The sequence below is a fragment of the Bemisia tabaci genome, chromosome 2 (assembly GCF_918797505.1).
Source record: "Bemisia tabaci chromosome 2, PGI_BMITA_v3".
Lineage (NCBI taxonomy): Eukaryota > Metazoa > Arthropoda > Insecta > Hemiptera > Aleyrodidae > Bemisia > Bemisia tabaci.
The window spans coordinates 31953895-31971942 of record NC_092794.1 but is presented as its reverse complement, the minus strand read 5'-3'; the positions used below and the strand labels follow the sequence as shown (position 1 = coordinate 31971942).

General features: G+C 39.7%; 1 protein-coding gene across 8 annotated transcripts in view; it reads right to left on the bottom strand.

Moving 5' to 3' along the window:
* Positions 1-18048, bottom strand: part of C3G (C3G guanyl-nucleotide exchange factor) — a 358778-nt gene that overhangs the window by 109176 nt on the left and 231554 nt on the right. For all 8 annotated transcript variants that reach the window (XM_072297152.1, XM_072297154.1, XM_072297149.1 and 5 more), the window contains one exon: positions 9792-9966. In XM_072297152.1, the coding sequence (XP_072153253.1) occupies positions 9792-9966 (175 nt within the window). The remainder of the gene's footprint in view (positions 1-9791; positions 9967-18048) is intronic.

Here is an 18048-nt window from a genome sequence, read left to right as displayed (position 1 = left end):
ATTACAGATACTTCCAAAAATTCACTTTTTTTCGCAGCGCTACTTCTGAGGCTCACTGAGCGGCCGGTCCGTCGGCACTTTTTGGAAGTATCTGTAATTTTTAAACTCAGCGACCCTCACGTAAACCTAAAAATGTATTTTGCACGGTTGAGACATAAAATCTGATTCATTAACACCCAAGTCCGGCTTTGGAATCATATTTTGGCGCGCGAAAATCGGTCGACGCGCGTTGAGCGGAAACTTCAATCGCTCATAACTCCGGAACCGTTCAGTTCCCCAGCTTTCATGACCACTCGTTGGATGCGGAAAAAGACGATCGATTTGAAAAACTGGTTTTAGTTCAAATACAAAAATGTGATCTTTTAGTTTTAGACCGTGGGCCAGCAAGGGGTAACCCTCCCCCCCCCCCCCCGTGGGAATTTTGAAGGTGGTGATTTTCTTGAAGCTCTCGACTAGTAGAATAAGATTTTTCTTGTTTACGCGAATTTTATCGTGGTAGGGGGGGGGGGGAGTAGGCCCCCCCTAAACCCCCAAAAATTGCTCAGAATTCCGACTTTTCCGCGAATTTCCCCATTTTTCTCGAAAAGGCTTGATTTTAGGGCAAAACTCCACATAACCATTCTGAAAGCTCGTGAAATTTTGGTCTAGACAAGTTTTGTTTGACTTTGACCAGGACCCGCGGTTCCCCAAAATGGGGGGGGCTTAAAATGTCAAAATATCTCAAATTTCCGCGAAAATGACCGTTTCGCCGCGATTTCTCGCCAATAACTCGAAGAAGGTTGGTATCATCGTAAAATTGTTTACCCCTAAAATAATAGAGCATTAATTTTTCATTCGAGGGCCGGCCTGACCCCTCGTGGGGGGGAGGGCCCCCCCCCCCAGCAGTACCCACCCTATAAAAACCGTCAAGATTGGCCGCTTCCTTGAAGTAGCGTTATGCGCAAAAATGGGCGGCAAAATGAAAACAAGTAGCGTTTGTTCTGAGAGAACATAAATGTGGATTCTTGTAGGGGGTGACAGGGGGGAGGGAGGTACATCCTCCTCCCTCCCCCTCCCCCTCCCCCCAAAAATAATCACGGAAAACGTTAATTAACGCGAAAATTCCACTTTATAAGACGACTTTCAGGGCTTGTCACTGACACGCTTACACTAACATAATTTAACGAGGGGGGGAGGGGAGAGGGTTTACCCTTCCTCTTCCACCCCCTCCCCCAAAAAAATAATCACGAAAAAATGTAAATAAACGCGAAAATTCCATACTCTAAAAGGCGACTTCCAGGGCGTGTCATTGTCACGCTCACACTAATATAATTTAATGTGGGGAGGGGGGGTGTTAGACATCTCAGCCTCCCCAGCCAACATTACAAAAGGGTGGGGGAGGGTTAATTTATAAACGTTACTTACTTAATAATTGGAGGGACGGGGAAACCTAGCTGCAGTAGGAGAATTTTAAGATTTGAAGGGATACGTAATTAAATCAGAGAACGTCGAGATACTATTTTATTTTTTGCAAATGACTGAAACTGAAGGGAGTTTATTCATAATTGACGGAAATGTACATTCTTAAGCTTATGTCAACATTTTTGAAACGTTTGGACTATAGGCTCAAAGTGTATTGGATCGTTTGCCAATGTATGCAATCATTCATTTGGTCACAGACAGATACTGCAGTAAACTCTGATTGTCGAATAGTTATCAAGATAGTTCGACTCGGAAAAAAGCAAAATTATTTGAGTGTTTGCTTCTTATTGGTTTGATTTTTATTGAGTTTGCAAGATGAAGTCAACTTTCACTCCGTCAGCGGAAGTAAACTGGGTAGACCCTCCTCCATGCTTAATATATACTTTTTCCAGTGAGTATATTCGGCGTATTTCTTTCGGTTCCATTCAGTTAAGAATAGATCGATAAGTTGGTTCTTGTTTTTACACTTGCCTAAATTACTTTTCAAACTACGGGATATTTTGGTTGGGGGTCCTTTCGTGAAAAAGTATCCCTTAATCCCCCCCATAATCGCTGAATGTTTTTGATAAATTTATCACTGCAGTTTCTATCTGTGACCAAATGAATGATTCATTACTTTGGCAAAGGATCCAATACACTTTGAGCCTATAGTCCAAACGTTTCAAAAATGTTGACATAAGCTTAAGAATGTACATTTCCGTCAATTATGAATAAACTCCCTTCAGTTTCAGTCATTTGCAAAAAATAAAATAGTATCTCGACGTTCTCTGATTTAATTACGTATCCCTTCAAATCTTAAAATTCTCCTACTGCAGCTAGGTTTCCCCGTCCCTCCAATTATTAAGTAAGTAACGTTTATAAATTAACCCTCCCCCACCCTTTTGTAATGTTGGCTGGGGAGGCTAAGATGTCTAACACCCCCCCCTCCCCTCATTAAATTATATTAGTGTGAGCGTGACAATGACACGCCCTGAAAGTCGCCTTTTAGAGTATGGAATTTTCGCGTTTATTTACATTTTTTCGTGATTATTTTTTTGGGGGAGGGGGTGGAAGAGGAAGGGTAAACCCTCTCCCCTCCCCCCTCGTTAAATTATGTTAGTGTAAGCGTGTCAGTGACAAGCCCTGAAAGTCGTCTTATAAAGTGGAATTTTCGCGTTAATTAACGTTTTCCGTGATTATTTTTGGGGGGAGGGGGAGGGGGAGGGAGGAGGATGTACCTCCCTCCCCCCTGTCACCCCCTACAAGAATCCACATTTATGTTCTCTCAGAACAAACGCTACTTGTTTTCATTTTGCCGCCCATTTTTGCGCATAACGCTACTTCAAGGAAGCGGCCAATCTTGACGGTTTTTATAGGGTGGGTACTGCTGGGGGGGGGGGCCCTCCCCCCCACGAGGGGTCAGGCCGGCCCTCGAATGAAAAATTAATGCTCTATTATTTTAGGGGTAAACAATTTTACGATGATACCAACCTTCTTCGAGTTATTGGCGAGAAATCGCGGCGAAACGGTCATTTTCGCGGAAATTTGAGATATTTTGACATTTTAAGCCCCCCCCATTTTGGGGAACCGCGGGTCCTGGTCAAAGTCAAACAAAACTTGTCTAGACCAAAATTTCACGAGCTTTCAGAATGGTTATGTGGAGTTTTGCCCTAAAATCAAGCCTTTTCGAGAAAAATGGGGAAATTCGCGGAAAAGTCGGAATTCTGAGCAATTTTTGGGGGTTTAGGGGGGGCCTACTCCCCCCCCCCCTACCACGATAAAATTCGCGTAAACAAGAAAAATCTTATTCTACTAGTCGAGAGCTTCAAGAAAATCACCACCTTCAAAATTCCCACGGGGGGGGGGGGGGAGGGTTACCCCTTGCTGGCCCACGGTCTAAAACTAAAAGATCACATTTTTGTATTTGAACTAAAACCAGTTTTTCAAATCGATCGTCTTTTTCCGCATCCAACGAGTGGTCATGAAAGCTGGGGAACTGAACGGTTCCGGAGTTATGAGCGATTGAAGTTTCCGCTCAACGCGCGTCGACCGATTTTCGCGCGCCAAAATATGATTCCAAAGCCGGACTTGGGTGTTAATGAATCAGATTTTATGTCTCAACCGTGCAAAATACATTTTTAGGTTTACGTGAGGGTCGCTGAGTTTAAAAATTACAGATACTTCCAAAAAGTGCCGACGGACCGGCCGCTCAGTGAGCCTCAGAAGTAGCGCTGCGAAAAAAAGTGAATTTTTGGAAGTATCTGTAATTTTTGAACTCAGCGACCCTTACGTATACCTAAAAATGTATTTTGCACGGTTTGGACATAAAATCTGATTCATTAACACCCAAATCCGGCTTTGGAACCATATTTTGGCGCGCGAAGATCGGTCGACGCGCGTTGAGCGGAAACTTCAGTCGCTCATAACTCCGGAACCATTCGGTTCCCCAGCTTCCATGACCACTCGTTGGATGCGGAAAAAGACGATCGATTTGAAAAACTGGTTTCGGTTTAAATACAAAGATGTGATCTTTTAGTTTAGACTGTTTAAAAGAAATTGTTCTTCCTCCAAAACTGGAAAAAAGCACATACGTTGACTTATAAATGTAATTTTGGGATTTTGACCTTTTCAATCGTAAAGTATGCAATTTTAGACGATTTTTCGTCCAAACCGGGCCGCAATATCTTTTTTGTTCGAAAGATATCAAGGTTTACAGGGTTTGACTTCCACCCCCTTCCCCCCCCTAAAATATTTTTTGGGGGGTCGGAAAATTTGGGGAAAGAAGCGCTCCAGTATGAGGAACTGAAAGACGAAGTTTGAATAAGTTTTAAGGGGGGGGGGGCGAAAAAAGTTGTTTTTGCATACGGCTCTTTCTTGTTCATAGATAAGTTAGAACGCCTGAAAATTGAGATAATAACGGAAATCAGCTTATGGCGGCCATCTTGGAAAATGACTGCCAAAATACAGGGAACCATGGGAGATCCAGCTTGGGTCCCGACGGATTTTCAAATTAGGTACCTTAAACTACATTTTCACCAAGTTTCATGCTGGTGGCCTAATTTGAAATATTTTGGTGATATTTGACCCTAAGCGACCCCACTAGAAATACAAATTTTAGGTGTACTCCTAAGTCAATGGAGACTTCTTTTTGCCGTATTGAAAATTTACGGGCGGTACCCCCGGATGCCTAGATGAACTGTAAGTAAACGTCCTCGAAAGGCAACCCCCATTATTAACACAACCGAATAGATACTAAAAACCTAGGAATTTAGGTAGAAACCGAAATTATCTAGGCATCGTCGTCTCAAACTGGAGGTCAGCCAAAGTTGTGCAGATTCCAACTTAATAGAGTCACCGTCTTTAGGTACCTCCTGTTTGCCCCAGAAATTCTTTGTCTATTTTTCTCTTTATTTATGTGTCACTCAGTTGGGTATCAAATAAGTTTTGCCCCTTAAAATTGACCCCTACCCCCAAATGAAATTTTTTTAAATTTGTTTTGAGTAATGCATCATTTGAAAGTGGACTTAGAGAAAAGATATTTAGTGCTTCCTTTCTATCACCATTTTCAAATGGTAACCTGATCAAGTTGAAATTTTTTAAACTGTGGCTGGCAGCCATTATGAAATGGTGAATGCCAGAAACTTCTGGTTTGTGCTAGTATCCCTCTATTTTTGTTCTCTATTCAATAGTGTATTACAGAAGGGTGGTTGCCTCCCAAATATGTTGAGTTTGAAATCACCTAAGCGCCTAGGGGCACAAGATTCACCGCCCATAGATTAAGACGGGCAGTGGCCGAGTCATCAAAGGCGTCAACTGCGCCTGCGCACTCCGAGGTTTTGGGGTTCGATTCCTGACTCCTCGGCTACTCAAATTATGACCAGCTGCTTATTATCATTCGTTGTTTTACTGCAATGTTTCATTAATCAGTCATTGCATAACACGTCCTTTTGACTTCAAAGTTTTCTCTTTATTCATTAAAAAAAAACCAATTATTTCATTCTTAAAGTAAAGTATACCTCATATCGTCATTTTTTAGGGAAAAAATAAAACCAACATTAATAAGAGGGTAACAATAGGGCCGCGAAGCGGCTCACTGATGGCGCGGAGCGCTCTCAGGGGGTTGGGCCACGTAGCAGCCAAGAGGTGTAGCCCCCTAGTAAAGGAAAAATATTCACAACTTTCCTGAAAAATAAAGCTTTTATTGAAGGATATGTGCCAACTCTCGAATGCTCATACGGCCTTCTTCCTTAGCACGGCAGAAGTGTGGTTGAATCAACCATACCTCTGGCTGTAGAAACCCCACCTCCCGCTACCGCTGAAATCAGCCAGAAACTTATGTATTTGAAAGTATCACACTTCTTTTCCCACACATTGCTTCTATTATCCATAGAATAATTTTTTCCCGTCGAAGTTTGCATGAATTTACCTCTATTATTCATGTTTTTATCTTTCTTTCTTTCTTTCTAGTTTTTTTTCTTCTTTTTTAATTTTGATTCTGAGCATTTAATATTGTCCTTGACAAATTTAACTTCCTAACAGACAAACTCCTAATCAGAGCTAAGAGCTTGAAACACAATCCCATTATTAGGAATATAAAGATGCTTGAGAGATCAATCATGTCATGTAAGTATTGGGTTAATAAACAACACCCACTTTTTCTTAATAGATGGTTCCTGAGAAAAACTTAAAAACCAAAATCTTACAAAGTGATTTACCATGCTCACTTACGAGAGATCCTGCCTTCCAATTTTTCCAACCAAATACCATCTTTCTCGAATCTTCGAAAAATCGTCTAAAATTGCATACTTTACGATTGTAAAGGTCAAAATCCCAAAATTACATTTTTAAGTTAACTTGTGTGCTTTTTTCCAATTTTTGAGGAAAAACAATTTCTTTTAAAGATATTTTCCATCTAAATTTTAATAGGAGGATGATCTTTCTTATTCCTATGATGATATCAAAACCAAGCAAAATCGGCGGAGCCGTTTTTGAATGGCGAGTTTTAAAAGTGCCGCATCGTGGGTCACGGGTGATAATTTTTCGGAGAAACTGCTCGTCGCACAATGGGTGAGAGGCAAACAAATTTTGGAAAAATTCCTTGTCGTTCACTAGGTCATTGATAGAACGTTTTTGGGCAGGCTTTTGTTACACAGAGGGTCAAAGGAAGAAACTTCTTGCACGAACTGTTTTTATTAACAGACATAGGTGTACACAAGAAACACATAGGTATTAAGTTTGAACTTAGAGCTAATCTAACATTAGTTTGTAGATTAGCTCTAAGTTTAAACTTAACACCTATGTAATTAACGTCCCGTAAGGGACAGTAGTACATTTTTATTTAGTAAAAAAAAAAAAAAAAAAAAAAAAAACTGTTTCTAAATATTTCTTATAGAAATTGTTAACTATCAATTATGCCACACTAAAACGATGGCTGAGTTGAATTTTATTCCTCGGAAAATACACTCTTCTCGTGGTGGATGCACGGGTCCCACCAAAACGAGCAAAGCAACTAAGCCTTCCCAACCACACTAAAAATGCGCGCATATTGGAGACGAAGCCTGGCGCTGAGCACCGTTTCTTTAATATTCCTCACTCTCTAGACTTAGCCTTTGTATGCACAGTCTTCAAAAAGTCGAGCTCCCCCCCCCCCCCCCCCCCGAATGTTCAAACCGTGCAAAATAAATTTTGAGGGATTCTTGAGAGTAGCTGAGTTCAGAAATTACAGATACTTCCAAAAAATTCCCTTTTTAAAATTACAGCTCCGTAGTGTTACTGTAGAGGTCCACCGAGCGCCGATCGGCCGCTCAATAGGCCTGCACGGAGCTGTAATTTTAAAAAAGTGAATTTTTTGAAAGTATCTGTAATTTCAGAACTCACCGACCCTCAAGAATCCCTAATAACTTACTTTGCACAATTTGAACATTCAATCTGTTCCAAATCCAGGTTTGGAACCATAGTTTGACGCGCAAAAATTGGTCGGCGCGCGTTATGTGGAAGCTTCAATCATCCATAACTCTCGAACCCATCTGTTCCCCAGCACGGTGCGCCTAAAGTGACTTCTTGAGAACTTTGAATGTGCATCAAAAATTCAAGTTGGAGGTTGTAGAGAGGCACTCCCTGACGGGTTTTTGGGCAATGTCGAAATAGGTCATCGGAGCTATCGGAAAAATAATCGCATTTTTGTGGTCTTTTAGGGGTAAAATAGCAAACTGGGCATGGGGTGACAAATTCAACCTCTTCTCCCTCATCCTTGCCGTGACCGATCTGAATTTTTAGTATGTTTTTACCTGGTAAAAGAGGTTCCTAAAATGTTCATGCCCGTACAGAATTTTTTGCCTCCGGTGGCAGCCTTGTCGAGTTGCAGACTCCAAAATATCGACTTTGATGATAAAAGAAAGGTTTCGAAGTGTGATTTCCATGCAAAATCAAAAATTCGAATCGTAGGTTGTAATAGGGTACTCCCTAATGGGTTTTTGATGGGATGAGTCGGAGAAAAACGAGCGGTTTGGGTTGACAGAAAGTTCTTAAATCCACTCCATCAACAGAAAGTAGAATTTGAGAATTTTTTCATACTCTCCCAATCTCATCCCTGTTGCAGTCAATACTTTGAACATCCCATAATGGTATAATTTTCATGATACCTAAATGTATAGAGTACAGAGGAATCATAATGACCGATTCTGAACGAAATAAAAATCCAGCGCTTGAGGTTGCAACGCGATTCGGATCATTCTGACAAATTTTAAATCGTAAAGCTGGCAACACCGCAATTCTAAATTATTTGAATATGCCTTTTCCAATCGAAAACTCTCAGATTGCACATTTCTCAGAATGACGAAATTCACCAAATGACCCAATTGGTTTTAAACTTTACAGAAGCATGTTCGTAATGTATTAGCACCTATTGGGAATCGAGGAGCTAAACTTTTTCAGCATGTGAACGAGCCGCTCCCTAGCTAGCCTTCAATAGTTTATAGACAATCACCTGTAATGGAGTTCTCGCATGCGACAGATTTTTTTCTTTAATCAAATATTCACTTTCAATATTTCCAGAGACACTTTAGTCTAATTTAAAATCAACATAGGCTCTTGAGGTTGAGATCGAAGTGGAGAAGCACCTTCAACTCTACAGGAGAGCCCTCCTCTATATCCAGTCAATATCTCTATGCACTGATGACAGTGATAGAAGGATGTGCAGCATAATTAGCTGTAATTAAGAATACTTCTTTCTTCATTATCCTCCCAGATTGAACATAGATGCGCTTGAGGATTCTGGCCTGATTTTGTTATATTCTGATGTGTTCTTGCCTTCTTTGAAATTTGTTGCTTAGTGCGTGTATGATCGAAGTCCAGTCACAGGTTAGAAAAACTCTAAATCACAGCTTCTTCATTATCCCAATGGATGTTGATATAGAAAGCTTCCAGGATCCTTATGATGCCCCTGAGTCAAATTATTTCATATTTCGACACTTTTATTTTTGGCCCTAGTACCGCTATTGGACATTTCAGATATTTGGACTTGTTTTAGATATGGACTGTTTTGACATTTTTTCCTATTACCTTAAAGCATTCCTGAAAGCAAGAGGTACAGCCTAACCGTTATCTTGGCCAGTCTAGCCAGTCAGCTGACTGGGATCCCAATCTGTTTCTTTCAGGGCATAGCAAGAGACTTGGTCTGGCAGCTGTCTTGACTGGTCTCGCCAGTCAGCTCATTTTCACCTTCTTATCTCTTCTTCCTCTGGCGGTCTCTTTTCTTTTTTCCCTTCTTAGGATATTTCATTTGGAAGGGTGGTTGGCCAGCTTTGTTACCATATTCTTCTTCATTCAAGAAAGCTCCATCTTACATAAAAATCAACGAACATTGGAAAAACGAAAGACAAATAGAAACATAACAACAGTTATCTGGGGCTGGCTTCATTAGAAACGCTGGAAGATTCGGACTAAAGGGAGGGTAAACAGCAAATTTATCCCTGGTGAGATATTTGAAGTGAAAAAAACAAAAAAAAACCTTTTAACATCATCCTGTCAATGAGGGAAACTTTTCCTTTCAGTAAAACACATATCACACCCCCTTTTCGGCTATTGAGTGGTAATGTTCACCAAAAAAAAGCGTCTTAAATTAAAGAATTGTTTAACACAGATTGAAAAATGTCGGAGTTAAACCACTATTTTGATTATCAGGTATTAGCATTAGATTTTCAGGTATGCAGTTGTCTACTACATCTACATTCTGAGTCTTTTGGCACTTGAGGTTTCTTTATCTGTGAACAGGCATAGTTGACAAGTACCTATTTATATTATTCTCATTTATAATTTTCATTTTGCTTAGTGTGATACTGAAAGAGACTTACGTAAGATCAGAGACCACTCTAACCAAGAGTGAAAATGCCTCTCTGGCTGCTCGTTGTCTACTCAGCTCAGGTGAACGACTAAAACGCTGATGTCTTTCAACTAATTTATCTACTAAGTCTAAAGGAGAAATAAACGTACGATATGTTGTCAAAAATGCTTCTTGATAAAGAAAATCTGAAAAAATAAAAAATTTAATACCTGTTATATTTCATGAAAAAACTCTCTTACCAATGTCTTTCAAGTTTATCGCTGTCTCAGTTCGGTAAGACTTTAAAGTTCACTCCGCTCATAAAAATGAACACTTGGGGGGGCTTCCTAGAATTACGGCGTATGCTGGAATGACCACCTCCATACATATGGGTGAATATTCTTCCCATTCGTCCGTTCAAATTATTGTACCCTTAGGTATCGCTGATAGTGATGGCAAGTCAATCTCTTGATTACTCGGCTAAAGAGTACAAATTTAGAGCAGTGAGGTCAGACCGAGCAATTAGTGTACGGAGTAACCACAGATACAAGTACTGGGTTTTCGCACATAAACATCACTTCATGTTACATGACAGTTAAAAAGAACTAATTTGAGTTTATAATAAATTAAGTAGCCATTTCATTTTGAAATTGGGTGTCGGGAGGAATGAATACCTGTCAATGCAAATCTATGCGCGTTCTGCTGCCCGTCAACGCAATCAGGCGCTTCATTAACACCACAGGGCCTTCATTTTGCATTGCATGGAGTTCTATGTCGGCTTTAAAGCATCAGTTGTATTTCTTAAACAATTAATAAGCCATTTAACCTTCAGATTAGGTACAGTGAAATAGACAAAGGAAGAGAATGTTGTAGCCATGATACCTTAACTTTATTGGTTGAGCGTATTCTGAGAAGCGCTTTTCGGTTCACATGGCAATCTTCGGACAATGCCGAAAACTGAACACAGAATAAAATAAAACAATAAACTGAAACGTAGAGCATATTTTGAAAGTATCATACATATAAAATCTGAACTTAAAGCTGGTACAAAAATTAGAGATCATCACAGAGACGGAGAGGATAAGTTGAGTGATCAGAGCCGAGAAAAACAACTAGGAATAACAAGATGCACTGCATTACTACTAGCGCCATCTACGGTGAAGACATGCAATTCACAAGATTTATAAATAGTTCAATCAATAGTTACAAGGGTGGATTGCAACAGGAGTCAATGAGAACATTACCCACTAAATTTAAATCTAGTTATACAGTTAATAGGGTTTTATCATCAATCATAGCCACACGAATTTCAAACATTTCCAATGTTCTCAAAATATTATGGTCTGTGATGGTATGACATGCAGATACATTATTGTCTATTGTGTGGTTCTCTTTTATTAATATGCTCGTACACGTTCGAATTGTCTTCAGATAATGCTCAATTAATCTCGTATGTACTGAACGCTCTGTTTTCCCTGTAAAAACTGCTGGGCACGAGCTACATTTAATTTTGTATACACTTGCCTGATCAATTCTATCCAGAGGATGTCCACTACTACTTTCAATTGCATGTATACAATTGGCTCTTGTTCGGATTCCTAGTACAGAACCAAATTTTTAGAAAATGTTTCCAATTTCATTACTTGCCTCATTATAATAAGTAAGAGGAAGGAATGTTCTAATACTAAGTAAAACCAACCCAAAGATCTCATTTGAGGCATTGGTACACAGATTTATTCTTCATTAAAAATAGGCGTGCATTATCATTCTAGGTGGCGGTAGCTACCAATCAGCCAATTCAGCCCAATCCTAAAAAACTCCCCCTAAAAGTTGACAACCAAAAAAAAATACCCGTAATCGCTTCGTAGCGATATCCGCCGGAGCGATTCGCTTAGGCAAGCCCTGGAGGTATCCCTTGGAGGTCTTCACCGCGCTTCAAGCGCACAGCCTGAAGACGCCGCGCCCACCGTCGCGGATTGCCTGCCCATCAGGCTACCATCGCCTGGTCCAGCCAGCTCAAGCGCTCCGATGAGCTTCCATCTCCGGCTTACAACCCGGAGCTGCTCTCCGTCCTGAGCGCTTGAAATCACGTGCCTGCGCGCGCACCTTATAAGAGATCATTACCTACTTAAAGCTTTTTAGAGACAAACTTGACTTTATTAACCAAATTGTTAAGTTCTGACTAGGAATAACTTCAACCATGATGAGTATAAATCTATGATTAACATCACACACACAACAACCTAAACATTCATAACATTCCATTCATTTCATTTTCATTCATTACATTTCTAAACATTGCCCAAAGTAAACTTGAACTCCAAATCGAGTAGCTGAGAAATTTAGCTGAGGATGGCTGTGTAAGCCGAGAAGAGCTTCACAGCATGTGTTTATCAATCAAATTTTAAGTATAATGGCAACAATATTCTCTTCAATTGTCTATTTCACTACGTTATATTATAATTATGTAGATACCTCAATTTACTAGTAAGTTTGAGACTAGGTGGTGGGTGGAATAACCCCCAATAACAACATATTTTAAATGAACAGTTTCAAAGTAAAAACTGACATATTTTCTAAAATGCACGACGGATCATCCAAAGGGTGTAACCAATTATTAAAAAATGCTTTGGTAACTTTCCGTCCTCACGAACTCAGCAATGCATCTATTGATAAAAACGTCAAATGCGATTTTCTCACAACTAGGTTTTCTGCTAAAAGTGGTTATTCCAGCAAATGCCTCAATACATCATGGTCAGGATTGGGTTTTTTAACCCTTGGGTCTCCTCATCACACATGTCCAGGCACCCTCCTTAAGATTACATTGCCCTAACCTCATCCCAACCTAATTTTCTAAAATCGAGACTTTTCAGAAAAATCTATACAATTTGACTAATTTTTTGCCGTCACTAATTGATGGGGAAACAGCAGAGAGACAAAAATAGGATGACAAACACACCCACAAATGAGGTGCTGTGAACATGCTGTACTGCTTTTCAATGTGAAAATAATTGAATGTATTGAAACAAACTCTAAAATTATATTATTCATTGCTGTATGATTGAATAAGTACTCAGTTTTTCAGGTTGGAGAGGGAGAAAAATGTCATTAAATGTGATGCTGCTTTAAACTCATTCATTCCGTTCACCTTGAATATTTACGTGAAAAGTGGTTGGTCCATTTAAAGATCTGAATGCTCCAGTTTTGTTTCTTTTATTTCTTGACAAGATTTTGGCATTATCATACTCTTTTCTTGATCTTCTATATTTACTTTGTGTTGTTGTCAGCACTTGTGAGAAGAATCGATTATGGCTTATCCCAGCAATGTAAAAATCAAACTGCTCCAAGTATCTTTTACTCCAGATCTACAGGATGGATTTTATTGAAAAATGTAAAGATTGTTCTCTTTAAGCCGCATATCTTGAAAAATTTTCTTTCATATGACACGTATTCCCTTGGATTTATAAATTATTTTGGATTTATTATATTTTGACATACAAATTTTAATTGACTTCCTCATGATTAGGTAATAATTATTATAAAGGTAATAATTTTTAAAACTTGAGGGAAAGAAATTAAAAGTAAAGCTCTCTGATCGAATTTATGATTAAAAAAATTACACATCAAATGAGAGAGGACGTTCTAAGGAATCAGGCAGGAAAAAAAAATTAAAATCCATTCAGTAGATCCTACTAGACTAAGGGTGTGGCGTCAATTTGGTATCCCACTTGGATATGGACGAATTTTTTAGAAATCAACAGAACTTTTCATTCCAATTCTGAGCACCTACATCTGCAAGGCTGCAGCTGTTTCTTTCGGCCGCAATACGGCTTGAAGGTGCAAAAATACGACGGCTGAAAGCAACAACTCCGGTCTTACAGACTTACACTTTTCTGTATCAGGATGAAAAGCTGTCGATTTTCAAAAAATTGTCCATTTAGTGGGACACCAAACTGACGCCGACCTCCCCCTCTATAGTGGGGTCGCTTAGGGTCAAAAATCACTAAAATATTTCAAATTGGACTATCAGCATGAAACTTGGTGAAAATGTAGTTTTAGGTACCTAGAATAAAAATCTGTCGGGACCCAAGGTGGATCTCCCAGGCTTCCCCGTATTTTTTTCCAAGATGGCCGCCATAAGCTGATTTCCATTATTATCTCATTTCCGAAAGTTGTTGGCTGAGTATCGGAAATGGGGCCTCGAGGTGAAAGTCAGCAAAACCGAGAAGTTGACCGTTGGCGGGAATCAGCGAAGTATAGAATTAGAGGATGAGCGGCAAATTAGAAGCTGCGATATTTACAAATATTTAAGGTGATTCTGACCCAGGATGGAAGATTGAACCAGGCCATGAAGAAGAGGAATATGCAGGGTAGAAAGGCAATCGCTATGTTAAATGGAGTCCTTTGGGACCAAAGGATCTCCAAAGAGAACAAAAGAAGGATCTACAACGCGATTGTCAAGAGCATAGTAACCTACGGGTGTGAAGTACCTATGGCCGAAGTATGGCCGGGCCAGCGGACCCGGGAGGTTTTAAAGGCAACAGAGATGGACTTCTGGCATAGATCCGCTGGTATTTCCTGAAAGGATCGCGTCAGGAATGAGACGGTACGGGAGATCATGGATGCCAAGCAGACCATCGTGCATGACATTATGACAAATCAACTCATTAGGTATGGTCATGTCCAGAGAATGGCAGGAGACAGGTTGCCGAAGAAGGTCCTTGATTGGGTTCCTCCTGGGAGAAGACGCAGAGGGCGCCCAATGAAAGGTTGGAGGGAGGGGATTGAAGCAGAAATGTTAAGGTGCTTAATGCCTTAAGATTAGTGGTTTGAAAGAGAGCAGTGGAGGTTAGGAGTCGTAGAGCGCGAGGGAGTGCTGTAAAGCAACTTATATGTATATGTATGTATCTCATTTTTCAGGCGTTCTAATTTAGCTATGAACATGAAATTTGGCAGGAATATACTTGAGTGTGTCTAGAATGAGGAAAATTTGACATTATAGTCCAGTCGGCCATTTTACCCTTGCTGTTGGCCGTCATTTTGAAAATTAGGGGTTCAGCGCCGTTTCTCCGCGGTTTATCAGATTCTCGCGGCTGCGTTGCAATGAGATGTATGAAATTTGGCAAGAATATGCATAAATATGTCGAGAACAAAAATCTATCGAGACTCAAGTTCAGTCGGCCATCTTTATCCTGGCTAATGGCCGCCATTTTTGAAATTAACAGCCCATAGTCCTGATCCTCCGCGGTTTCTCAAATTTGCGCGGCTGTTTTGCATCTGGACGCGTAAATTTTGGCAGGAATATCCATGAGTGTGTTGAAAATAGAAAGTCATCGAAACCCAAGTTTGGTCAGCCATTTTACCGCCGAACTTGACCGCCATATAGGAAGTAAGCTAATTACCCTGTTACTTCGAGGTTTGTCGGATTTCCGGGGCTGTTTTGAAGCTAGATAGGCACACCCACAATTAAGTTGAAAGTACAAAAACGTCAAGACCCTAGTTCCGCCGTCCCTTCACCTATGTTATTAACTGCCATTTTGGAAGTAGAGTACCATTTACTCAACTCCAACTGTAGTCCGGGCAAACAAGGAAAAGAGCCTGCAAAAATCCGAGGTAGCCACCATGTTTTCATCCGATTCCTATGTAATTTATTGACGCGCTAAATTCCGAATTTCAACTTTGCGCCAAATTAAATTCGGACGGGAAAGTTGCCAATTTGTGCAAAAAAGGCCTAAAATTCGGCTTTTTTTCGGATTATGGCCTGGTAACTTGCTAAACATTGATCTGGACTGATAAATTAGTTCTTTTCAGAATAAAGCTCGATTAAATTTCTATAAAATGTTTCTATACCATTTTTTTCTCAGGGCAAAATCCAAGGCGCGTGGCGGGCTCCAAACTTTGAAAAAAATGAGTGAAAAATTTGGTTTTTTGCGATTATGGCAGTAAACTCGTCAAAATAGATCTAATGACAATTTGGTTGTTTTAAAAAAAAGTTCGTTTAAATTTCCCAATAAAAAAATTCCTATACACTGTTTTGTCAGCAATTAAGCGCGCTGACGGGCACCGAACTTCGAAAAAATGAACGAAAATTCGCGTTTTTTTGCGGTTTTTGCTAAAATCCCGGGTTTAGCAATGTTTTCATCGATTCCTATGTAATTTTTGCCGCTGACATCCCGAATTTCAACTTTGGGCCATAAATTCGGACCGAAAGTAGCCCAATTTGGCAAAAAATGGCCTAACATTGGGCTTTTTTCCGGATTATGGCTGTAACTTGCTTAAAAATTGATTCTGACGATAAAATTAGTTATTTTCAGAAATAAAGCTCGTTAAATTCCTTATAAAAAGTTCTTACTCTTTTTTGCTCTGGAGGCAATATCGAGCGCGCTGGCGCGGCTCGACTTTTAAAAAATGAGCGAAAATTGTGTTTTCGCGGTTTTGCCCGATGTCTCCTGTTTTAATCGTCGACGAGTAAATTTTGGACAAATTAAGTGCAGATGATAAAATGTACATCTTAGTGAAATGGAATGATGTAAATAATAAGGCTAACCCAACACATTACAGTATGCGATTTTTCGCACATTTTTCAGAGTTTTTAGAGCGCCAGCGCGTCGATTTTGGCATGAGCAAAAAAGTGTTATTGGACATTTTTCTAGGAACTTCTACCGAGCTTTTATTTTGGAAAATAACTAATTTATAGTCAGATCAATTTTTAGCGAAGTTACAAGGCCATAATCCGAAAAAAGGCCGATTTTAGGGCCGTTTTTTGCCCAAAATTTGGCAAACTCTCGGTCGAAATTTAATGGCGCAAGTTGGAATTTCGGATTCAGCGTCAAAAATTCTACATAGGTATCGATGAAAACATTGCCTAACCGGGATTTTGCAGGCTATAGCCCCTTTCATGGCTTATTTGCCTGGACTACTGACCGACCCATTTACTGTATGTTTCTCAGATTTTCGCGGCGAGCATTTACCGCCAGATGGAAGAACATATTTCACATTGTCATTTTACCAACTCACAATGTGAAATATTTTACCAACTGACAATAAGAAATATGTTCTTCGATACGCCAATTCCAATTTCCTCGAACATAGGGCCAAAATATTGTAAAAATAGTGATGAGCCAACTGCAAACGTGCAAGGCTTAACTTGCAGGGCACCTCTCTTTGCACAAATGATGGGCAAGTTGATCCAAAATGAATTTTGAAATCTATCTAAAACATATATCTTTTCTAAATTATCCCAAGATGTAAGGGTTTGATACACTTTTTTACACTTAGTGATAAGAAGGATATTGTTTTGAGTGCGCGAAACAGTAAGTGTGAAAATGTCAACTATATTTTTGGCTAATTTTGGCGCAAACCAAAAAGGTAGTTACAGCAGCCACAAGTCTGCCATGCTAAGGAAGAACGCCGCATGAACCTTCAGGTGTTGCCAAATTTTTTTTCATAAAACGCAAATTTCCTCGTAAATTTATGAATATTTGCCGCCCAATTTTTCGGACAGTTTAGTTCGCAATGTTACCTAAAAATTCTGAAAATATAAAGGAAAAATATTCTTAACTTTCCTGAAAAATAAAGCTTTTATTGAAGGATATGTGTCACTAGGGTGCGTCAAAAAAAAATGAAAGTCTGAAATGTTCCGCTCCCCAGGCAGTAATCGATGACGTTTGCTGAAAAAGCATGTTTGCCAAAATTAGGGTCAATTTCAACCATTTTAACTGGTACCAAAGGTCAATTTTGTGATGAAATTATGATATTTAGGTTTAGACCTCGATTTCATACAAAAAACTCTATTTTACGCTGAAATCGTGCGTTTACGAGAAAAATGCCACATTACTCAAGTTGTAGAAGATGGAATTTTACTCTAAGAAGACGTCTTTGTGAACGATAAAAATCAAATTGAACTAGAAAAACTCACCTCAGTATTTATTTTTTTGGTCCTCAGAATTTCCGAGGTCTCACAAAGTAGCGGTTTAAAAGGCTCATTTTTCACGAAAATAAGTCGAAACAGGGTATAAATGAACTGTAGGCAAGTGTTGAGGATGCAAATGTCATCGGAACTTCCTCAATTTCAAAACAAGTTCCAACTATTTTGCACAATCCTCCAAAAAGTGTACGGCTCGAGAAGCAGGATCGTGCTATAATAGTAAGGAAGAAGTGCGGTTTGACCGGGGAAAGTTGCGTCACAAACTTTCCTTATGTAATCGTCATCAGTAGATCCTCCTGAACGACTTTCTAAAAGTTAAAAATGGTTTGACCCCGGAACACCCCTCAAAGTACTTAAAATT